The sequence below is a fragment of the Lynx canadensis genome, chromosome B4 (assembly GCF_007474595.2).
Source record: "Lynx canadensis isolate LIC74 chromosome B4, mLynCan4.pri.v2, whole genome shotgun sequence".
Classification (NCBI taxonomy): domain Eukaryota; kingdom Metazoa; phylum Chordata; class Mammalia; order Carnivora; family Felidae; genus Lynx; species Lynx canadensis.
Genome location: NC_044309.1, coordinates 127723559 through 127749058, shown reverse-complemented (window position 1 = coordinate 127749058; position 25500 = coordinate 127723559). Strand labels below are relative to the sequence as shown.

At 45.0% G+C, this 25500-nt stretch overlaps 1 protein-coding gene across 1 annotated transcript in view; it reads left to right on the top strand.

The window, feature by feature from the left end:
* The window catches only part of LARGE1 (LARGE xylosyl- and glucuronyltransferase 1), a 512482-nt gene that overhangs the window by 264623 nt on the left and 222359 nt on the right, over positions 1 to 25500 (top strand). The window contains exon 5 of the mRNA XM_030322309.1: positions 14132 to 14255. Within this exon, the coding sequence (XP_030178169.1) occupies positions 14132 to 14255 (124 nt within the window). The remainder of the gene's footprint in view (positions 1 to 14131; positions 14256 to 25500) is intronic.

Here is a 25500-nt window from a genome sequence, read left to right as displayed (position 1 = left end):
ACTTAAATCCCTCCCATCCTTGAAATTCTACAATGAGAATGTCTGTGGATTGATGTGCTGGTGGTAATGACTGGAGATATCAAGACAAAAGGACTTTTGAAAGACTTTCAGCTCAGAAAGTCCAGCTATAAATAGCTTCACTGCTTCCGAAGCACGTTATGGGGATTAACCAATACATGGTTATAAAATACTTTGGCAAATGAAGTCCCTTTCTAGTGTTAATAATAATGTAATAATAGTGGTGTAGGATGCTTCTTTTGGCTTTCTCTGTTAATTACAGCAATTAGATTTATTTTCCAGACAAGACTTTCAGCAAATTTTCATTTAAGGCTTGCTTTGTTACATCAAATCAATTTTACTTCTGCAGTATGCCTGGTGACAGTTGACATAGTAGATTTTAAAAGAGAGTAAAAGAGTGATATAGGCATTCCTATATACTCCTACCAGAACCAGAAATTGCTATAACCTTTTTGGAAAGAAATTTTATGGTGTTATGCCCAAGACCTTGACCCTATATGACGACTTCAGAGACTCTGTCTTAAGAGGATAATCCTGGGCAGCCTGGATGACTCAATTGGTTAAGCATCCAACTCTTGATCTCAGCTCAAGTCATGATCTTACAGTTCATGAGTTTGAGCCCTGCATCAGGCTCTGCTCTGACAGCACAGAGCTTGCTTGGGATTCTCTCTCCCTCTCTCTCTTTCCCTCCTTCCCTCCCTCTCAAAAATAAATATTTAAGGGGCACCTGGGTGTCTCATTCAGTTGAGCGTCTGACTTCGGCTTAGGTCATGATCTCACAGTTTGTGAGTTTGAGCCCTGCATCAGGCTCTGTGCTGACAGCTCAGAGCCTGGAACCTGCTTCGGATTCTGTCTCTGTCTCTGTCTCTGTCTCTGTCTCTCTCTCTCTGCCCTTCCCCTGCTCGCTCTCTCTCTCTCTCTCTCTTTTTCAAAAATAAACATTTAAAAAAATCAAAATATTTAAAAAAATCTTTAAAAAAAAAAGGATAATCCTGATTGTAGAAAACACTTTTATGACATACTGCTTATAATGATAAAAATTTGAATCATACTCGGATGCTTGGGTGGTTTAGTTAAGCATGCAACCTCGGCTCAGGTCATGATCTCACAATTTGTGAGTTTGAGCCTCGCGTTGGGCTCTGTGCTGTCAGTTCAGAGCCTGGAGCCTGCTTCAGATTCTGTGCTCCTCTCTCTGCTCCTCCCCCACTCATGCTCTGTCTCTGTCTCTCTCTCAAAAATAACTAAACACTAAATTTTTTTTTTTAATTTGAATCATTCTTAAAAACAATAAGACTAAATAGTGGATCACTCTTTTATATAGTAACTCATGTTCTCAGTTGGTGGACAAATTGTATTTTATGATATAAAATAAGTGATAACACAGTTCAAAACATGTGCATAATATCATTCTGCTGTATAAATACAAGCACATATGTGTCACATGTGTGCAGATGTGCACAAATATTCTCAAAACACTGGTAGGAGAAAGACTAGCAGAGACTTTGTTTAAAAAATGGAATTTTTCATGTGTTTGGAGAGGTAGAAATAAAGGTGATATTGTTTTTGTTTTCTCTTTACGTGTATTTTGGGTCATCTCATTGTGCAAAGAAAAAAGGTGGATGAGAAAGAATGAATACAAAATACATGTGAACAAGGGTTTATCTCATAGAGAATAGCACGATATGTGTCCATGGAAGGGCTTTTAAAGGAAATTGGGGGACGACCTGTAACTCCAATCCCATTTGCAAATAAACTGCGAAGTGTAGCTGTTCTTCAAGGAAGCGAAGCTTTTAGTGAGCAGAGCGGGGAAAAAAAATTACTTAGTAGCTAAGTGTTTACCTCCTGGGCAGGAAGGTGGGCCAGCTTGTAAAAATTTAATATTTGTTTGCTGGAATGATCTACTGATTCTTACACTGTATAGTCCCGTTGGCAGGAAGAAGCTGGGTGATTTCCCTTACTTTGCATATCAAGCAGCTGGATTTTTGTTTTTGTTTTGTTTTTTGTTTTTTTTTTTAACTTCACTCGTGCCCCTGAAGAACATGGAGGGTAAAACAGCCTATTTGTGCCAAGTATCCGTCTCTAATTGTGTTATTGCTTATTCAGGCTTAAGCTTATTATACAAGTAGAGTCTAGCTTGTGAAGGGAAGAACCTAGGATTTGAATAAAACAAACAAACAGAGGTAGGTTCTGATTTTGGTCTTGCCATCTATGAGCCAGGTGACCCTAGTGAAGTCTCTGTACTTCTTAGAGCTTTGGCTTGTTCTGTAACCTTTCTTACAGCCCTGCTTGACTGTCAACAGAGATAATCTATGTGAAACATTTCTGTATTTTTTTTTTTTTTTGAGAGACAGAGAGAGAGAGAGCGTGGGAGCTGGGGAGAGGGACAGAACGCGAGAGAGGGAGAACCCCAAGCTCAGATGGAGCCCGGCATGGGGCTCGATCCCACGACACCGGGATCATGACTTGAGCTGAAACCAAGAGATGGGCACTTAACCACTGAGCCACTCAGGCACCCCTGTATTCTGTTTATTGAACAAATATAAATGTAGCTCTCACTCTATATCAGGCTCTGCTCTAAGTGTTTTTCAGATATTAATGCATTTAACGCTCCTGTGACTCCAGGAGGTGGGTACTATCATCACCCCCTTTTAGAGATGAGGAAGCTGAGAATTCATGTTAAGTCCTAGCTCAGAGCCGCAGGATGCTCAGATATGGGTTGGTACCCAGTCAGTCTAGCTTCAGAGTCTGAGCCCTCAACTGGGGGTGGCCGGGGGGGGGGGGGGGTGGGGTGGGGTGGGGTGGTTACTATTTTGAATATCATTATTCTTTCTGTTTTTAATCATCATTTTGGGTGACCTTGTGGACATTGTTATTGCTACTATGATCTCTGTAATCGCCCCTTCATCCCTCCACTGAAGTATGTATTTTTGAGGTGCTGAGTATAAAATAAATAGTGGTTTTAAAGGCTTGGACATTAGTGTTCTTGTAAAACTTAAGAAAAAAGCACGGAGGAAAGGAAGTGGTAACTGTGAGGTGATAGTTAACTTAATTAGCTTGATTGTGGTGATTATTTCACATTCCACACATATGTAAAACATCACCTTAAACGTTCGTAATATATTTAATGTATACCTTAAATATATACAGTTTTTGTCACTCGACCTCAGTAAACCTAGGGAAAAGAGAAAGTGCTATGGTCATGTGATATCTTCGAACAGGTAGGATACCTATGCTATTTGGTCATGCACGTACATGTAAAGCCAAAGAAAAGTGATATGTGTAGTTCAGATACCAGGCATCACATAGGCCATTGTATTTGACCTTCATCCCAACCCGGTACGGTAGATGCCACTGCCCCCACAAATGGATGAGGAAACTGGGGCTCACAGAGGTTAAATAGCTTGTTCAAGGTCACAGGTGAATAAATGATGCTCCTGGGATTCTAACCTTGGTTGTGCCAAAGCCTGGAATCCATGAGGCCTTTTTGTTTGTTTGTTTTTGGAAAGTTGCTCTGTATTTCTCCCACGGAGAGCTCTTCTGATGTGATGCTGACTTGCCCTTGAACCCTCCCACACGATCAATGCTACCTCTCTTCCTTCTAACTGGGAACGCACACCGAGAAACCCTCATTCTGGCGGCTGTGTTTTTCTGCAATAAGTTGTATTAAATCTCCAAGTGTAACAGATTCACTGAGCATTGGAGCCGCTGTCACAGGCTCTTTCTTTTTCTAAAAATTGCCATTCCATTGTAAACTTAATAATTAAGGATTATTTCAGCTCAGATGTCCCTGTGTATTTTAATAAAAGCAGACCCTAGATTGCCTTGTAGGGGCTGTGGCACATTCCTGACAAGATAAGAAAGGAAAGGCAGGGAGAAAGCTGGGGTTTAATCATCTTTGCTCTTTGTATTACCATATTTACGGCATCCCAACCTGGACCAGGGGAGCAGTTAAGGAAATCAGAGGCGGCAGGAGCATTGCTCGTTATAAGCGAAGTCCGCAGGCTCTGCTGCAGATAAAACATGCACTTGCTTCTTTCTTTGTTGTCAAAGCGTGATCTGGTCTGAATATAGACCAGACTTAATGTCTGTGTCGTTCAGGCCCCGGCAAGCTACATGGGACCCGTTCTATATTAAGATATTCTGGCCTGTTCACATAGAAGCCTTTTCCCATGGGCTCAAAGCAATGCTCCCCAAATGCATATATAATTGGCGGCTGGTATAAAAGGCTGTTTTTGATGTTGTACAGAAATAAAATTAAATAACAATGAATCATCTGTCGAGGAAATTATCTTCGTGTGTGTGTGTGTGTGTGTGTGTGTGTGTGTGCGTGTGAATAGTAAGAAATTCTGGATAAGTGCTTATCCTTCCCTTGGTAAAGTTCTGTTGGTGTGAATGTGTCGTTAACATCTGTCTAACTCTTGCTAATCTCCCACTGAACAAAAGAGAATAGGTGGCAGGCTCTCGGCCTTTGGCTGATTTTGGAATTTGAAGGCGCCGTATCATTAAAACTATTCCTTGGGGCGCCCGGGTGGCTCAGTCGGTTAAGTGTCCCACTTGGGCTCAGATCATGATCTCCTGGTTCATGGGTTCGAGCCCCGCGTCGGGCTCTGTGCTGACAGCTCGGAGCCTGGAGCCTGCTTCAGATTCTGTGTGTGTCTCTCTCTGCCCCTCCCCCGCGTGTGCTCCGTCTCTGTGTCTCTCAAAAATAAACATTAAACACACACACATACACACAACGAATTCATGCCTTCCTGAGCTAGGAGCTGAAAGTAAAGTAAGACTCAGAAGTCACACCTGGAGATTGAAATGCCACCTTTATTGCAGTTTGCTGTGGGCTGTGGGATGTTCTTTCAAATGTGGGCACAATTGGGCTCTTTTTTGTCCCGACCAGTTGAGTTTCCCTCCCAGTCAGAGGCTGGCCTTCCCCATGTGGCGGACCGTTTATTGTACAACATAGCTCCCTGAGGAAGGAAGCCAGAGACCGCCGAGCGGACCGGGTCTACTTTCCTCCCCCAAACCCACAGGTCACATCCCATCACAAGCAAATGAATAAGTATTGGGATTTGATTCACATACTGTAGCGTTCACTCCTTAAATGTGTACAGCCTGCTTGTTGGTTTTTAATATTCAGAGTTGTCCATCCATCGCTGCTTCCTAATATTAGACCATTTCTACACCCTCAGAAGCCCTTGTACCCATGCAGAGTCTTGCCCTGTTTCCCCTTCTTCCATCCCCCAGCGGCCACTTGTCTTTCTGTTCCCGTGGATGTGTTTGTTCTGGACGTTTTGTAGAAATGGGACCTTCTACTATTTAGTCTTTCGTGAGTGGCTTGTTTCCCTTGGCATCATGTCTCCATCCGTGTTGTGGCCTGTGTCTGTGCTTTATTGCGCTTCATTGCCAGTAACATTCCACTGCGTGGCTCGAGCACGTTTTGTTTGTCGTTCATCACTTGGTGGCCATCAAGGTTGTTTCCACTTCGTGACTGTTACGGATAATGCTACTGCAAAGGTTTGTGTGCAAGCTTTTGTGTGAACACGGGTTTTGTGTATAACTAGGACTAGGACTGCTGTGGAGCTCAGCGGCGGTAACTTTATGCTTAATTTTTAGAGAAACTCCAAGAACCTGTGTCCAAAGCAGCTACACCATCGCTCACTAATACCATCTCTCTACTAACAAATAAGGGTTCCAGTCTCCCCACATCCTCACCGACGCTTGTTATTGTCCTTTTTTTTTTTTCATTATTATTGTTTGAGCCATGTTAGTGGCTGTGAACTGGTATTTTGTGGTTTTGATTGCCATCTCCTGGTGACTGACGATGTGGAGTATCTTTCCTTGTGCTCGTTGGCCATCATGTCTCCTCTGTGAGAAATAGCTGTTCAGATCCTTCACTCAGTTTTTGATCAGCTTGCTTAGTGTTTGAGTTGTAAAAGATCTTTATATATTATGACTACAGGTCCTTTATGAAAAGCTTTGCAAATTTTTACTCCCATTCTGAGATTATCTTTTCTAGTTTCTTGGTGGTGTCCTTTGAAACACAGATGTTTCGGGGCGCCTGGGTGGCGCAGTCGGTTAAGCGTCCGACTTCAGCCAGGTCACGATCTCGCGGTCCGGGAGTTCGAGCCCCGCGTCAGGCTCTGGGCTGATGGCTCGGAGCCTGGAGCCTGTTTCCGATTCTGTGTCTCCCTCTCTCTCTGCCCCTCCCCCGTTCATGCTCTGTCTCTCTCTGTCCCAAAAATAAATAAACGTTGAAACACAGATGTTTTAAATTCTGACGAAAACCAGTTCATTTTTTCTTTTGTTGATTGTGCTTTGGATTTTGTGTCAAAGAAACCATTCCCTGGAACGCCTGGGTGGCTCAGTCTGTTAAGCATCCAGCTCTTGATTTTGGCTCAGGTCAAGATCTTGTGATTTGCGAGATTGAGCCCCAATCCAATCCTGCTTGGGATTCTCTCTCTCTCCCTCTCTCACTGCCCCTCTCCTGCTTGTGCTCTGTCTCTGTCTCTCAAAATAAATAAATAAACATGACGGGCGCCTGGGTGGCTCAGTCGAGTGGGCGTCCGACTTCGGCTCAGGTCATGATCTCACAGTTTGTGAGCTCGAGCCCCGCATTGGGCTCTGTGCTGAGAGTTCAGAGCCTGGAGCCTGCTTCAGATTCTGTGTCTCCCTCTCTCTCTGCTCCTCTCCTGCTCATGCTCTGTCTCTCTCTGTCTCAAAAATAAATAAAAACATAAAAAAAAAATTTCAAAATAAATAAATAAACATGAAAACAAAATTAAAAAAAGAAAAAGAAACCATTCTATAACCCAATGCTAAAAGATTTACTCCATCATTTTCTTGTAAGTGGCTCTACTTGTAACATCCAGGTAACTGTGTCAAACTGTGAGAACATTTGGATCTCTTTGGTAATTATTGTCTGTTTATTTATTCTTTCAAAAAACAGGTACTGGATGTTACATCTACAAGGGGCTATTGAAACTCTGAGGATAAGATTATTCACAAAATACAATCCCAGTGCCTAGACTCCATCTAGCAGGAAACAGAGAAGTGAGTGTCAGTAGATTATTGCGGTCACATGTGTTTTGAGCCCCGGCGTCCATGAGAAGCACAAAGAAGGGCATCTGATCTAGTGGAATAGCTTCCCCGGAGCAGTGGTGCTGAAACTTGACCACAGAAGGCTAGAAGCGCAGGTAGGGAGGGAACATGAACGTGGTTAAGGAAGAGAGACAGCAAGCACACAAGCCTGCAGGAAAATGTGATTAATCTGTACCCACAACTAGGCACTTGCTTAGCACTGGGTTTGTAGAGAGAGAAAATGAGGGCGGTGTGTTGTGAAATAGCGAAACTCCACCCTACACAGCTCACATTCTAGTGGGTGGGCAGGAGGTAGACCTGAAGATGAATGCAGAGATTTCCAGTGCTAAGCAGTGCTAGGAAGATGGGGCGCTTGGGTGGCTCAGTCGGTTAGGCATCCTACTTCAGTTCAGGCTGTGATCTCACAGTTTGTGAGTTCGAGCCCTGCATCGGGCTCTGTGCTGACAGCTCAGAGCCTGGAACATGCTTGGGATTCTGTGTCACCCTCTCTCCCTGCCCCTCCCCTGCTCATACTTTGTCTCTCTGTCTCTCAAAAATAAAACATTAAAAAAAGTTTTTAAACAATAAAAATAAAAGGAAGTGCTAGGAAGAAGCAAGGTGGTGGAGAGCCATAGGGGAGGGAGGGGGCACTTTGGAGGGAATGGCCATGAAGGGCCTCCCTGAGCAGGTCACTCTTTATTCCTGAAGAGGGAGAGGAATTGGTCACATGTAGGTCTGGGCAAGAGAATGATTGGAATGCAGGTTTGAGGAGGGAGTAGGAAGATGTGAGCTTGGAGAGGTGGACAGGGTGAGATTATCAAAGGTCCTGCTGGCTCCAAGCAGGAGGCTGGACGCGACTCATCGTACAGTGAGCAGGGGGTTGTGTGATCATTTTGGAGGGAGTTGAGGGCTTACAGGACAGAGGATCTGTTGGAGGGAACCAGCACAGAGACCCTATGAGACAAGGGGTGAATATATTGATGAGATCTCACCAAAGAGCAGACAGGCTAATAAATGCTAATGTGTGTTAAGTCCTTACTCCTTGTGGGTCACTGTTCTAAGTGCTTCATACATTTTAAGTCAATCTGATAATAACAACCTGAGAAGCTGAGACTCTAAGACTAAGTGGCTTGCTCAACTTCATATCATTACTTTGTGACAAACCATGATAAGAAGCAGCCAGGCAATTTGGCTGTAGAGATCTGGCTCCTGACCACTGGGCTGAGCTGCCTCTCAGGGCATGGAATTGATAGGGGGTGTGGGAGATGGGCCGGGAAGGAGCCCAAGCAGTACTCCCATGTTGAATGATGTGCCTTTAGCCCCGGCAGGGAATCCCGGAAGACAGACATGTATAAGAGGCCCCTATTTAATATGCCCGGTGTCGTTCTGAGAGCTAGGCTGCACCATGGATCACAGCCAAATGTCTGTCCGCATGGAGCTTACATTCTTGAGGGAAGACGGGTACTAAACAGTCTGCAAAACTCGTAGTAACCTGGTATTAGGAGGGTTGTAATTAGGCCATCTTGATTCTGAGTGGTCTGTGGGCATGAAGGTGGGACCGTCTAGTGGATGGTTGGATTTATAGATTAAAGCTCAAGGGAAACATTCTGGTTTACACAGAAACTTGAAACAAAGTGGTCTGGGCAGTGTTTTCACATGCTTGTCCTGTGGCTGCCGAGAGGTGAGGTTGACAGGACCCACATTCTCACGGTGGTGTGGAAGGCGGAGCTCAGTAGAGCCTTTCCAGGCATTCTGCCTCCAGGGAGTGAGACCAAGCTGCTGGTGAGCTGTGTTGGATTGCGGAGATCGTCAGCAAAATGCCAGGTCCTCCATGGTCCCCTGGCCTGGGGACCCTGGTGTGCCCTCTGATTAAACATTTTCATAGTCTTCTAATGAGGCACATGGACCCCTTTGGCCAAGCAAACAGCTAGTTTTACCCTAAAGATGAGCTAAGCAGTCTCTCTGGATTGATTCTTCATTCTGGGGAGATACTTGGAATAGACCAGAGTGAGAGCTTGTAAGGGGAAGGCCTCACACAAGCGCCCTCCGTGCCCTCTGTGGGCCTATTGCTCTTTCCATGCTGGTGCGTCCTCTGCTCTGTTGCCAGATTAACGTCCCGAATTACAGCTTTGATCTCCTTCCTGCTCGGCACCCAAGTCTTGTCTGGATCTCTTTCTCTTAGAGAATGAAAGTCATGGATCTTAAGAGGTCACACATGCTGGCTCAGCCTTCCGTTAGGACTTTTCATTTTTTCTTTTTATCCTCCCTATTCCTGGCATGCAGGAGGTGTCCACCAAATGCAGCAGTGTGGTCAACCCAGATAAAACTGTTGTTCCGTCATAGACATGCTGTGTACTTCCCTGCCTCTGTCCCTTTCCTGATTCTGTCACCCCTGCAGAACGCCTTCATCCTCCCATCTTTTCTTACCTGAATGTCTGGTTTAACAGCCACGCAGTCCACGCAAACATCCTAGATTCTCCACCGTGGAGAAGTAGCCTCTTCCACTCCTGTAGCTTTTCTGTGTCTCCTTGCCGAGCCATCCCGTACAGTTGCACAGTTGCTCACCACCCAACTCTAAGGGTACCCTTCACTTACTGTTCGTTCAAATGTCTCCCCGGGAGGTGTGCAGTTCCCAAACTTAGCAGTTGTGTGAGGTAGCCCCGTGTTCCGGCCCACCCGTGTTCCAATGTTTATTTAGTTATCTGTGTCCTCTCTGTCTCTGTTTCTGCCAGCCTGATAGCTTCCCGAAGAGAGGAGAGTTCCAGTTCCTGAGTCACCTAAATCCCTGTTATGCCTTACTTGTACTTACTGCTTGACAGCTCTTTGTTGCATGTTTATTCATTCAACTCATTTTGGGGTTTATGGATGGAGGAACTAACTGAAATTACTTCATTTGAAAAGTGATGTAAAGCAGTAGAGAAAATAAGTTCCCCGAGTTAACACTGGTAATGGTGGCCCCATCCACTCAGGGTGTTATAACAAAATACCACAGACGGGGTAGGGCTCATAGACAACAGATGTTGATTCCTCTCAGTCCTGGAGGCTGGGAATCCAGGGTCAGGCACCAGCGTGGTCTGGCTCTGGGGGGAGCCTGCCTTCCTGCTTTTCGGTTACAGGTTGCTGACTTCTGTCTGCATCCTATGATGGAAGGAGAGGGGGAGCTCTCTGGGGCCTCTTTTCTAAGGGCGCTAATCCCTTTCAGTGGGGCTCTACCCTCACCTGCTTTGGGAGTAGGGCCCAAAGGCCCCACGTCTTGACACCTTCACCTTAGGGGCTAGGGTTTGACACAGGGATTTGAGCAGGCAGGGCACCAACATTCAGACCATACCAGGGGTTAACATACGTTGAAATCTTACACACCAGGCACTTTGCTAAACACCTTATATATACATTATGCTGGGTCACGTGGGTGACTCAGTCAGTTAAGCATCCGACTTCAGCTCAGGTCACGATCTTGTGGTTCATGAGTTTGAACCCCGTGTCAGGCTCTGTGCTGACAGCTCAGAGCCTGGAGCTTGCTGCGGATTCTTCGTTTCCCTCTCTCTGCCCCTCCCCCACTCATTCTCTCTCCCTCTCCCTCTCTCTCTCCCTCTCTCTCTCTCTCTCTCTCTTTCTCTCTGTCTCAAAAATAAATAAACATTAAAAAAATTATATACATTATGTCCCTTAGTCTGCACAGTGCGGTATTGTTTACTTACCATTACCATTCTTGATTTGGAGATGAATAGATTGATGCCTAGAAAGATGAAGTGATGTGCTTCTGGGCCTTCAGTTAGCAGTTCGTGAAGCCAGGGCTCCACTCCAGACATTCTGGAGCAGAGCCCCCAGCTCTGAAGCATTGATGTAGACTGCCATTGACTGTTGTTACCATTCTTACGGTAAAGTTAATGGTGGCCTAGAAGGAGGGACGTTGGCTTTCTTTTCCTGTTGCACAAGTGTTTGTTGAGCCCCTGTTATGTGCCAGGCTTTCTGCAGGGCACTGGAGATGGAGGTGAAAACATGGTTTCTGTCCTTGGGGGCCTCGTAGTAGAGACAAGGAGCCACATGTTTGAGTAAGTATCGTAGTGCCGTGCTAGGAATGGTAGTCATGTTTTTCGTATGAGATGCCAAGTTAGCAGGAAAAAGGACAAGGGAGGGCTTATAGGAGGTGTCCTGGAGGAAATGACTTAAAAAGGGAAGTTTGAAGGATGAACAGGAATTCGTGGGACCTCTAAGTAGGGGCGAGTATTCCCTGGAGAGCAAGCTGCACATGGAGATACAGACGTGTGGACAGCGTGATCGTGTTGGAACGAATATATGTAGGTTGGTCTGTTTGGTATTGCCATTCGGTGTCGAAAATTATGCCGTTCCTCTATTGTGGATACAAATGTAAACTGACAGTTACAAAGGCTTACCTTTATCCATTCTGGATGCATAAGTCTCCGTTGTGGCTCCTGTGGGTGGGGGGGTGGCCGTGCCAACACTGAGGGCTAAATGGACCCATGTGTCTTCCCAGTGACTCTGATGAGCTGCCTCTCACTTAGCCTTCAGGCAAGTCACTGGCTGATAAACACGCCCCCGCCACTGGCACCAGTCCTCCCTCGGGCCACCTGGTAGCTTCTTATGGGGAAGCTTCTTAGGGCTTCCAGGGAATGTTGTAGGGCAGGTGTGCCCCTTCTCCTTGACTATGGGCAAATTTGCACTTTTCAGGCAATGGGTCCCCGTGGAGAAATTCTGCAGTGCTGATTGGGTCTTGTATTCATTTATTCAGTGTGTCACCCTTGAACACCTGTTATGTAGATGGTGGGTTTGCCTTGGATAATAATTGCCTTTGGGTCCAGACTCATCCATTCAGCTCCATCTGGCTTTACCCCCCTCATCTTAAACTTGGTGCCTCCAATCCCAAACCCATCATCTTCCTCCAGTATACCTTTCTTCTCCTATCCCCTGTCCTGGAGATACCACCACCAACCCAGGAACCTCAGTGTCCCCTTCTGCTTCTTTTTCTCCATTTCCCCCCATATCTAAGATCTCTTTTCCTAAAATCCCTCTAGATTCAGCTCCCTTATTGTTCTTCCCCAGACTCAGTCCTACTCAGATCCTCATTTCACATTCACCTAGTCCCGTCTTCCAAATGATGTGTCCACGTTGGTTCCCCTTATCTGTCCACTTTCCATCACCCATCCCTCCATTCAGTTTATTTATTGAACTCTTCCTGCATTCCATGCACAGAGCTGCATCATAAGGTGATCCACTTGAACGTGACTGGCCCAATCCTTGACCTCCCTAAGCTCACAGTCATGTGAGGATCTAGACAGGTAAACAGGCGATCAAAACCTAAGGGTGGGTACATGGCACTAAGATGGCTTTTCGTTGGGAAGGCCCCTGACCCAGTCATGGGTAGTCAGGGAAGGACTCTAGGAGAAAATGCTGGTAGACCTCAGAACTGAAGGCTGGATAAGAGATAGATGCTGACTGGGCAGTGTGAATGGTGGGAGAGGAGAGGGCCAGACCATGAGATTTCCAACAGCAGCGATGGTGTGTCTTACCTTGTCCCCAGCATCCTGCTCATCTCCCGCTAAGTAGTAGGTGCTCAATAAGTAGTTATCAAAGGAGCAAATGCAAGAAGGTTTCTTACAGAGCAAACCAAATATGCAAAGGCCTAGGTGAAGACAGCATGGGAGCATGGGAATCTGAGGGAGGGTCTAGAGCAGGGCTGGGGAGAGACTGCACGGGGGGCCAAGAGCTGAAATCAGTCATGTTGCTACCACGCCTCACTGATGAAGTCTGGACTCTTTAACTGGGCGTTCACTGCACTGCTTCCTGCACTTTGTCCTCCTTTGCTCTGACCCTTGGGCCCCAGCTAACTGCTTGTCCCCACATACTCCTGGCATGCCCCTCAGCTCTGGCCATAGTCTCCTGTTACTCTCCTTGGATTGTGTCCCCCTCTCCCTTTGCTTCCTTTCAAACCCCTTTATCTTTTGAGGTATTGCTCCCCCAACTCTTCCTTGTACTCCTGAGCCAGTCCGAATTAGCCCTTCTTTTTCTTTACTCCCATAGAACATTGTGTTCTATTGTGGTTGTTACCAACATTATGTTCCACCTTGTGTTTGTATTTAACTGTGGATTCCCCCGTCCCTCTAAAGACTATGAGCTCCTTGAAGTCACGGGGACCAGGTCATTCTCATCTTTAGATTTCCCAAAGGTGCTCATGCATGGTGTTACAATTTATGCTGCTGTTTTTACTAGCTCGATAGTATTTATGAGAGTAGTCCTCCTGGATTGAACTATGGCTTTGTGCCTGGTGCTTTCTCAAGAGAACATATCTGCTATTTATTGTCCTATCTGTGTTTATTATTGATATGCATCATATATTATACTTATCGACACAGTAGCCCGATAAGGAGATGTTTCTCAACGTTTTACAGAATGAAGCAGCAGCAGTGAAGAAATAGAAGTGACATGCTCAGAATCCCCACTAATAAATACCACAGTTGGGACTTGAACCCATTTCTGGTTGACTCCGGAAGCTTTTCCCATGTGTAATGCTAGTTTGTATTTTGGGTACTGCCTCAGTAATGGCTGGTTGATGGAGGTGGAACAAAGAAAAGCTGTAGGAATGTTAAGTAAGGGTAAGCTGACATTCAGTGATGGGAGCCCCCGGTGATGCCATCTTGGATGCCTAGGTTTCTTTTAGAGAGGAGCAAGCAGAAAACAGAACTCAGAATCTTCCCAGTTGCATTCAGCCAGTCCAGAGACCCTTCTCTGTCCATGTGCTTCTGAAACCAATGCAGATACCGTTTGACCAAATTGTTACATATGCTTAAGATTTCTGGAAACACAAATATGCTAGTAACAGGTATGGTGGTTGGCTTGAATGGAGCGTTACCAATGATTTTACCCTCTCTGAAATCCTGAGGTTGCGTGAGATGCCTTCTCTCCTTTTTAGCGCTGGGTTGGTAACGTGCCTGACTGACTTTCACAGCTGCTGTGAAATTGGTAAGCATGTGATTCTATGGCTGGAACTCTCCCTGCTGACCCGTCTTCTCCCCGCTTCCTACAGACGGAACCCTCTCCACTTCCACCTCATCGCCGACTCCATCGCAGAGCAGATCCTGGCGACGCTCTTCCAGACGTGGATGGTGCCCGCCGTACGTGTAGACTTCTACAATGCGGACGAGCTCAAGGTACAGGCGGGAGGGGAGAGGTGGCCCCCTCAGCTCCTCATGCTGGAAGCTTTTCCTGGTTGTGGTTCGGCAGACTGGCAGTGGAGGAAATCTCAGCTTTCAACTGGAAACATCCAGAGTATAATTAAGGTTGTTTGCCACCCGCATCAGATTTGACTGCAGAAAACATTAGAGCAACCACGTCCTCAGCACAGAATCCATGTTGGTCTGTGCGGTTCTGGCCACCAGGGCTTTCCTTAGAGGTGGAGGCCATTGGCCTGGTATACATCTGAAAGAAGTCTGTGGTGGCCGTTCTAGAGAATTCTGCTCCCCAGTGAGGTCAGTGCTGAACTCAGAGTCAGATGGGCCCGGGTTGTAATTCGTATGTTGTCATTTACTGGTCATAAGATAGAAAGCAAATAACTTAGACCTTTGCTTTGTCTGTTTCTCATCAGTGAAAAGGTGATTATAATATCAACCTCAATTGGATAATTAATAGGCAAAAATGAGAGAATATGTGTCAATGTGCTTTAAAAGATTATGCTGAATAAATAGCACAGACTGTGTTGGACTGGAGGGTTTCACCAGACGAGACTCATTTGGTCATGCCATTTCCTTGTTTAGAATCCATCTGTTGTGCCACGTTGTTGCATCAGGACTGAGATTCACGGTCTCATTAAGAAGTCCTGCTTCTGGCTCTTGACTCTTCTTCAGGTCCCATACTCTGCTGTAAGAAACCACCTCTGGTCCCTGCTGGCTCTCCTGTGTTGGAGCCTTTGCTGATGGTGTTCCTTCTATCTGGCCTGCCCTTGCACCTGCCTTTTCACAACTCCTCCTCACCCTGCAGGACGCTGCGGCATTGGCACCTCCTCTGAGAACCTTCCCTGACCTCTCCAGAAAAGAGGAAGATGTTCTCTATTCACGTGTCTGTCTACCGCTTTAGTTTAGAACCTTCTTAATGGGGGAGAGGGCGGGGAGCACGTCTTACTCCTTTCTAATTTCTAGTGCACAGTTGGTACCCTGTAATGCTTGTGGATTTAACAAATTGCTGTTGTTAGAGGAACATGTAACTTTGCAGAAATATGTTGATGTTCTATCTCCAGTCACCTTGGGAAGGACTAAACACCTAGGCATGAGGCAGATTCGAGCAAATTGCTTGTTCCAAACCTCATAAAGCCATTATCTTTTCATTTCGGAGCCAGAACATTTTAAATAGATCACAGAGATGCCGGCCGGAGTTTCTGATTTTCCCATATTTCAGGCTCTGAGGTTGATCGAGATGTTCAGAATTTAGCATTTGGGGATTGTCGTGGTAATTTGTGTGCCATTCCAATCTATTCTGAGCTAAAATTGATTAACACTCTTAAAAGGGAAAAACAGAATTTAGCAAATTGCTGCACTAATTAAGGTGAAAGCAAGCCTCTCTGTCTCCCAGGGTCTAAGCGCCAACACAGTGGGGAAAAGCAGCGGGAGGGGAGGCACAGCGCCTGGCTCTCACGGATGCTCCTGCCTCCTTCTTCGTTCTCCTTTTTGGGACTATCCTGTGCCATGTCCCTTGTAAGCCTGTACACCCTACTCTTTAAGAAAACACAAAAGTAGATGAACAGAACCCCAGGTTCATATCCTCACTTGCCATTGAAGAACCATCTGATTTGGGTCCTGAGCCCTGGCTCGATCAGGGCCGGCCACCAAATCAGACCCTGAACAAGATAATTCCTGTGAAGGCCCAGCAGTGCCTGAAATGCAAGTTCTTGAAAATGCCCCATACACTCCCCTTTGCAGCCAAGGCAACATAGGATTAAAATACTCTGGATTATATGGCCTGTTAGGAAACCTGTGGACCATTGGGAAACTGAAGGAGTAAGGCAAGGAGTATAGCAAGGGCTATAATCTCCTGGGGACGCAGGGCTTCCCTGAGGTCTTGAACGAGATGGGGGAAGGAGGGTTGGTGCTCTGACTCTCCCATGACCACTTTAATCCAGGTGGACCTGCTGTTTATTACTTTATATACTGGATTTTTATCCATTTGAATTGGTGATTCCATGGCTTAAAAAATAGGAATAAAAACAAAAAACAAAAACAATCTGATGTGTTCCAAAGGATGCTGTCTTCAGTGTCCTGTCCTCTAGTGTGACCTTTGCTCCCAGCTACACTGTGCAAGGTCCTGAACACCTGCATTTTATCTCCCTACCAGTTAGCACCCATCTCCCACCATCCTGTACCCCATGAGACTCTTGTCCGAATCCTGTAAGGACAATGGGTGTGAAACCATTTTGTACACATAATTTGGCCATAATTGATGATCACAGTAATAATGATTTATGCATAATCCAGCTCTGCAAACTCTAAACCATGATCTGCCTACTCCCTGCAGCCTGAGCATCTCTTGGCTGTAGCACCATTATCTGTCTGCTTAGCTGCATCCCCAGAACTAAGAGTTCGTCTTTGACAGCCCCTCTTCCTCACCGTGTGTCTGTCCACTCCACATCCTAGCTGGTCTCCCATCTCCCCTGCCACCATCCCACTCTGAGCTCTTGTGACCTCTCCCTAACACAACCGCAGTCTCTGTCCAGACTAGTCTTTTCCCCTCTGCTCTGCTCACTCCGCCTCCCCCAAATGTATTCTCCATCAGTAGTGTGAGTTGGATTTCCCAACGGCATGCCCAACCATGCCATCCCCTTTCCTGTGGATAAAACCTTCCATGGTTTCCCCGTGCTCCTAAGATCAAGACCACAGTCCTGAGTGGCATCTCCTTGGGCTTTCTGGCTCCTGCCTCCCTCCATTAGATCATCACGTCTGCTCTGCTCGTTCCCTCCCACCAGGGGGCCGCTGCACTGGTTATTTTTCTGTCTGTTAACCTCTGTCCCCCAGCCTGCCTCCTCTTTCCCATCGCTGGTTAATTCTGTGTTCTTTTGCTTAAGCTACATTTACGTTGAGAAATCTTCCCTGCCTTCATAATCTCATAGGGGTTCCTTTGTTATAGGTTCTCATAGGGTCTCCTACATTTCTTCAGTAAACTCATCCCTGTGTGCTCTTTCCTGCCTTTGTGTAGTAAGCTGGTAAATGTCCTCTTCCCCAGATAGTTGGCTCCAAAGCGCCGAGATCACGTCTGCTTCTCATCACCCTGCTGTCTTCAGTGCCTAGTGTGATGCCTGGCCTATGAAAATATTTGCAAAATGATGATATACAATAAGCTCAGTGCTGGTTCCCAAGAGTAATAAAGCCATTAGAAAGGGGTTTCTTTATCACTGTCAGGGCTCACCACATTCGTGAGGCCCGTTGTGCCTTGGGCCATGGGCGGGCCGCCAGAAATTTGTCTACCAGTGACCCTGCAGTGGCATAAATAAGGCAGCTCCATCTGTGCAACCCCGTGTAAAGTCCCAAGAGCATCCCTGGGGACAGGTGAGTGTCTTTCCATGAATGCATTAAAACACCATCCATTACCTGATGTTAGCAAAGGGGGAAGAATAGGAAGGGAAGGGACGTGTGCTGTGTTCTGTAGTTGCGTTCAGGAAGCGTGTCAGATGGCACCCTCAGCAGACACACACGATGGCCTCCCCGATCTGGTGCCGAGAAATCGCTTTGTACAGCTGTTGGAAATGGCATTTCTCAGAAATACTCCTGCGGGCCCCTTATTATATCCGTTAGTGCCGGAGAATGGACTAAGAGGGAAGAGGAAATTTATGAGGGATTGGTGCATGATTAAAAATGAACTGTGGGAAATTCGCAGTGGACTGGTATGCTTCTCTCAGTAATGACCAATTAGTGTAGATTTGCAAATAGTGATCACTCAGCTTGCTTGTCTCTGTGGCCTGTGAAATGCTCATTGGTCTTCCTGATGTTTACAGGGCCCATTCATTTCCAGCCTCCAAGTCCCCATGTCAACAGGCTACCGGGACTGAGTGCGTCTTTGTGCCCCGATCTCCACTCAAGACATGCAGCTCCTTTCAACAGAGGAGAGAGGAGCAGGAGGCGGGGGGTTGGGAGGGGGGTGCTTATTTTTGTGTAGAGCTTTGTAGATGGCGGCATGCCGTCACTCACTCCTCGCAACAGCCCTGTGGGGTGGACTGAGAAGTTTTATTACCTCCATCTCACAGATAATTTATAAATTGAAGCACGGAGTTGAGGAGTATTTGCCTAAGATCAGGCATCTAATGAATGCCAAGGCTGCTGTTTAACTTTTCCTTTCCAAATGAAATGAGATGAGATACGGGATTGTATAATTCAGTAGACACGGAGGTGGAGCAGATCCGAAAAGGAGGAGAGAGGCATGGGCTGCAGCCGCTGCGGAATGAAATTGCCACCGTTGGGTTGCACTTGAACACAGAATTCTTGCTTTCGGTGCCTCTGGACCCCATAGCCTGCAGTGTGACAGGTGTTATTGATGGGACACTTTGTTTCTTGTGTTTTGTGTGGTTCTTTCATAGAATGCTCAGAACTCTGTGGAACAGGTGCTATTATTACCCCCACTATGCAGACTAGGAACCTGAGGCTTAGGGAGGTTAACCCCAAGTCATGTATGCACCTCATACATGGCAGAGTCAGAATTAAAACTCAGAACTACCTGATTCCAAAACCTGTGCTCCCCGGTGTTGAATTTCCTTCTCTGTAGCCAACTTTTAAGCTGGGACCCTGTTATTGTGTCTGCACAAGGGTCCTCTAAGCTGTCAGTGGAGGTTTTTTTTCTGGTTGTTCCTGAAGAACAAATGTTAAGCATGACCCCTCTGTTAAAGACCTACTAGGGTGGGTGGGGGGGCACCCGGGTGGCTCAGTCGGTTGAGCATCTGACTCTGGCTCAAGTCATGATCTCGCAGTTCGTGTGTTCAAGCCCCGCATCGGACTCTGTGCTGACAGCTCAGAGCCTGGAGCCTGCTTCAGATTCTGTGTCTCCCTCTCTCTTTGCCCCTCCCCTGCTCATGCTCTGTGTCTCTCTCAAAAGTAAATAAAACCTTTAAAAAAATTAAAAAAAAAAAAAAAGGCCTATTGGGACTGGAGCTTCCTGCTGAGGATAAAAAGACACCCCACCAACGATGCTGCTGAGGTTCGGGGCGGCCCTATCACTTGCACCCAAGGATTATTTTCTAAACGAAGTAGTCACTACCTTGGACGGTTTGCCTTAAATCAGCAATATATATTGGGGCGCCTGGGTGGCGCAGTCGGTTAAGCGTCCGACTTCAGCCAGGTCACGATCTCGCGGTCCGTGAGTTCGAGCCCCGCGTCGGGCTCTGGGCTGACGGCTCAGAGCCTGGAGCCTGTTTCCGATTCTGTGTCTCCCTCTCTCTCTGCCCCTCCCCCGTTCATGCTCTGCCTCTCTCTGTCCCAAAAATAAATAAACGTTGAAAAAAAAAAAATCAGCAATATATATCTTGTCAGTTTTCAGAGAAGACCTTACCTACATACCAGCTTTGATCTTGCCCCACTTGGCTCAGAAAGTCACCCCCATGCCATCAACTGGGGTGAGGATGATCCCGAGCTAGCAACGAGAAGCTTCTGGGGTAGGGGCTGTTTCATGATTCACCTGTCCAGTCAAGGGTCATGATTTATCTCCTTTTCTCTTAGGCCTGATGCCTGCTTGTTACCAACATCAGAAAGATTATGAAGTGGGATTCAGGATGATGGTTACAGAAAATATTGATGGCTGACTCTTAACAATCAGCTTCCTACATAGGAGATCTGCCAGTCTCCAAACAGCTGGTTGACTTGCTCTGTTGCCGCAAAGCATGGAATCCATGCTTTTCTTGGAGCCACTTTTGACCAGGTTTTGTCTGAAAAGCTGGGCACAGAGATAAAAGTTACAGGCCTTACCCTCTTGGTTCTCACAGTCTAGTGGGGCAGGCACATGAGTTAACAGACAATGATATACACACTTGCGTTTGGTCTTTATTAATGCTCAGGACCAATGAGGGAATCAAAAAGATAAAAGATTTCAGTACAGCACAAGGCGAATATTTCTAATAGAGTTTCTAAATATGGAACAAGGTCCTTTGGGAGGTAATGGTCTCTTATCTCTGGAAGTATTCAAAAGCAGAAGATTAATGACCATTTATATAGAATATTACAGAAGAAAGTGGAAGGTTATGCCCGATGAATGCCAAGTTCCTTCCTAATTAAGATTCTATGATTCTCAGAAGGGGACAGGCCCCGCTCATTAGGACACCCCATTATTTAAAGAAATATTTGCCTGTGTATAAAGTGAATTGTACAACTCGCACAGAAAGATTCTTTTCTAACGCAGATTATAATTTGTTCGTTGCTTACAATTTTCCATGTGTAATATTTAAAAACCGAAGACTAGCATTCTAAATACATTTTCAGATGCATTTCAATCATCCACGTCCATCCTATGATCTCACCTTTGCTACACAAAGGCCAGAGGTCCATCGCTGGCCTTACAGAACCAACCCTTGTATTCACAAACCACATGAATAATCCAGGGCCCAAGCAAGACAATAAAGAGAATGGGAAAATGGTAACTTTTCCATACCTGAACATAAGATTTAACCTCTGCCAGCCCTCCTATATAACATGAGACTCAGAAGGAACAAGAACAGATTTAAGAGGTTAATCATAGCCATTTTCAAATATATGAAAGGGAAAGGGAAAACATAGAATTTTTGAGTGCCCACAATGTGCCAAGCACTGTGCTTTCCATTACAAGACCTCATTTCCTGCATTTAATCTTCACCAATAAAGGGGAGCTAGAGGTAACAATCTTAAAAGACAATTAACCAATGTATGTTACTCTGGGTATTGCCATATTATTACAGAAGCCACGCAAGACAATCCCAAAGATCACATATACCTTACTTCATTCCTTACTCTTCTGCAGGGCATCTTAGAGCAGATCATATCCTCCATGAGACACGTCCCAGCATGTCTGTCTTTGCTCTGCAGGCAGAGTCTAACTGGAACCTGCTCCAGCCCCATGGGGGTATTTGGAGACTGCACGTGAAGTTCAACTATTGCTGACTGCAGTCCCTTCGAACTACATCCCAGGTTCCACAGCCCAAATGTCCAGACTCAACTTGGGGAAGAGACTGTGTTAGGAAGAATCACATGTGAGATCCTGGACAATTCTTAACCACCGCCACCCCCCACCCCCACCCAACCCTGGGCCTCATCTATCTAAAAACAGTAGCTATTTTTATTGGGCTTCTTTCTAACCCTGAAACCCTATGATTTCCAGTTTGCATGAGTGCCTCCTAAGTGAAAATGTCCATCATCTGGAAGCACATCTTCCTAGGAAACAGGTAGGGAAGTGTAGGTAGCAGTTTATCCACCCCCCGTGAGAAGAACAATGTAAGTTTGTCTCCCACTGGACAGCAGGGTGCGGTTATCTAAAGAGAACCTCTGCAGTACTCCACAAACACCAGCATAGAGGCAAACGCTTTTGTCACTTAAATATACCTTGTGACATTTTTGTGTAATACATGGTTTCCAAGTTGTTGCCTTCCTTGAATGTGCTGACTTTTGTCTCTGTCTTGTCCACCATTCTCTGTGGTCCTTCAGAATACAACAGTTGTGTCAGATCTGTGTAGGTGACATGCCCCGTCAGGAGCTGTAATTAGCCTGGGCTCAGACCTAAACACATTCAAAGTAATTAAGTGTCCCTTTGCCTACCTTTTCCCCATCATGAGTGTCGATCCCTTCCCGTTTTCACTGCTGTCCTCTTCTCCTTTTAATCCATTCCCCCTGATAAAGAAGGAAATGCTTTCTTGTGCCTTATTCTACTGTGTCCTCAAGAATCCCATGCTGTGGAAACAGCACCTGTTTTCTTGTGTTAATAAGGAATTTACCAAAGGAATAATCGGCAGAACTGATGCCAGAATCTACTTCTTTGGCTTTGAATACAGTGCTCTTCCCTAGTACTGAAAAATTGTACCTATCCACAGCTTGAGTTAAAAGGCAACATCAGTGATTCCACAATGTGGTGACAGCGACGGATTTTGGAATATAAGCTGGCCCCAAACCAAACCAAACCAAACCAAAACAAAATAAAACCAGAGCTATTTGACGAGTGACAGGAATGGGCAGAGTGAACTGAGAATTAGGAAGTGAAGACATTTTCCCAGTGAGAACATGACTCTTCTTCCAAATGTTTTGAAAGAATAAAAGGCTGGACTTGGGGAGTGAAATGTTAGACACTCAGTGTTTTAGATGAGGTGTATTTTTTGACATGTTACCCTGAGACTGCGTGATGAAAAGTTAATGCAAATTAGGAACTCCAGAAACTTCAAGGCAAGGGTGGTGATTGGTGGCCCATCCATAGGATGATGAAATCCAAGAAAAATTCTCAAAAAGGGAGAAGAATTCTATGCACAGATCAAAAAAAGCCCCTACAATTCAGGCAAAATCAGCAACAAGTTGGCCACATCAGGGGACACCCTAGAAACATTATGAGTCATAAGGATTACAAAAAATACAAAAAAATCCTTCCTTTGAGAATAATAATAGCTCTCATTAATAAGAATTGATTATGTGCCAACACAGTAGTTTTACACACATATTATTATTTTATCCCCACAGTAAGCCTTGAGGTTAGTATAATTATTTTCACCCATTTCCAGGTGAGGAAATGGAATCTTCTGAAAGAGACTTGTGGAAATTACTCAGCATTGTGAGCCAGAATACGACTGGAATCTAGCTCTTGAGCAGTGCTGTCTGATAGAAATACAATGACAAATCATAGGTATAATTTCAAGTTTTCTGCTGGTCATATTTCCAAGGGCAAAATGAAACCAAGTGAAAGGGATTTTAATAGTAACATTTTACTTAATCCTCTATATCCAAAATATTACCATTTCAACATCAGTATTTTAAAAATTACTAATGAGATATTTCATGTACTTTTTTCCATACGATCTTCAACAGTCGATGTGTGTTTCACACATCTCAACCAGGACAGGCTGCATTGCAAGGGCTCAATGGCCACGTACAACCGGTAGCTGTGGAGAAGCAGCAAAACCTGGTTTCTGAGGCTCCACCGTAACTCCAGGGCAAGGGGTAGAGAGAAACACATCTCTGAAGAGTAAAAGTTCTACATAAGCCTTTTTGCTGGGGTAATAAATGTTTCTTAATAAAATGTCTACCACACTTTTTGAGCTAGAAAGACAGAGGGACCTCAGAACACCAGCCACGTTTGCTCACATATAAAGACAACAGAAAAATGATATTCAGTGCAACAGCTCACAAAATACACACCACTGTGTACTTCTGGAGGAAGTGTCATCAGTAATTTGCCAGCCAACCAAAACAGTCATCAAAATGAATATTCAGGAATGAAGAGATATCATTCTAAAGGGGCAGGCAGCGTGTACTGAAAGAAGTTACACATGGAATGATCTGTAAATAATTGTTTTAAGTCAGTTGCAAAGATGACTGCAAATGCCTGAAGTTGTTCTTTAAAACACACACACACAAATAACCAGTTCATTTGGTTGTTGTTCCCTCTTGGGCCTGTGTTGCCTGCCCCGCACCTCCCACCTCTGGCAACCTTCTATCGTCTACTCTGGATCTATGAGCTTGGGTTGTTTTTGTTTATTTTGTTTTTGGTTTGGATTTCTTTTTGTTTGTTTGTTTTTGTTTTAAGATTCCCATGTAAGGGAGATTATATCTAATTGTTTTTCTCTGTCTTACTCATTTTACGTATCATAATCCCCTCAGGGGCCATCCATGTTGCCAGATAGTAAGATCTTATTTTTTATGGCCGAACGATACTCTTTTTCTCCTCATCCATCAGTGGACACTTAGGTTGCATCCGTGTCTTGGCTGTTGCAAATGATGTTGTACTGAATACTGAAGTCTGATCAGTCATTTTAAAACAGGTTGGGAGGTGCTGTTGGATTCAAAGCTGCTAAGTGTCTTGTGTTTTGTATAACTCAGGTGGTATTTTGTAACCCTTCTCTCTGATCATCGAGGAGAGACAAGATGTTTCTGAAAAAAATCAAAGGTGACCACTGGTAAAGTTATAAATAGAATTAAAACTGAGTTGTTGGAGGTAAATATTGCAAGTGAAACAAAGTCTATATAAAGTAGGTAGGGAGCAGAAAAAAATAATAATGATGCTGAGCATTAGATACCCGTATGCGGAAAAAATGAACCTTGACCCTCTTCATACCATATACAAAAATTAACTTGAAATGAATCTTACAGCTAAAGATAGGAACTAAAAACAATAGAACTGGTGGTAGGAAAAAAACGGAGGAGAAAATCTTAGAGACCTTAGACTAGGCAAAGATTTCTTAAGTGGAATCTGAAAAAAAGTGCAAACTAAAAGAAAAAAATATTGATAAATTGCAGTTCATCTAAACTGATAGTTTTTTTGTTCCGAGACATTAATAAGAAGATGACAAGCCACAGACTTGGAGAGAAAATTTGCAAAGCATGTGTCTGATGAAAGATGTGTATCTGGAATAAGCAGAGAACTCATACAACAGTAACAAGAAGACAAATGACCCAATTTAAAAACGGGCAGCGTATTTTAAGAGACATCACTGAAGAAGACAGGGATAGCCAGCAAATCCCTAAAAAATGCTCAGCATCCTTAGTCACCAGGGAAATGCAAATTAAGGTCATCACAGGATACCACATCACACCCCCTGCAGTGGCTAAGATTAAAAAGACTGACAGTACAAAGTGTTGGTGAGAATGTGGAACAACGGGAACTGTTGTACTTAGCTGACGTGTAAAGTGGTACATCCACTTGGTAAAACAGTTTGTCAGTTTCGTGAGCCATGAGGCGTATGTTACAACCCACCAGTACCACTCCTGGGTATTGATGCAAGAGAAATAAAAACGTGCGCACACAAAAATTTGTCTGTGATTATTCACGGCAGCTTTATTCATAGAACACAAATGTCCCTTAGCCAGAGGAAACAGTTGTGATCTATCCATTTAATGGAATGTTACTCGGCATTGAATATGATATATATGGCAATATGAGTAAATCTCAAAAGTAGTATGCTGAGTGAAAAAAAACAGACACAAAAGACTACACGTTATATGACTGCATTCGTACAAAATTCTCGAAAGCAAGACAGAAGTTACGAGGAGCCAAAGAGTAGGATCTTTTCAGGATCACCTGAAAAGGGGCTGAGGGGACACAGGGAGAGGGTGATAGAATTGTATAAAGCAATTGTGTGGTGGTTGCAGCAGACTGTATACACTTGTTGAGTTTTTCGTTTCAAAGGGGTGATTATAACGCATGTAAATTTTTTCTCAAAGCTGAAAAATGATGCACAAGAATACTGTTCCAGAAGCAAAACCA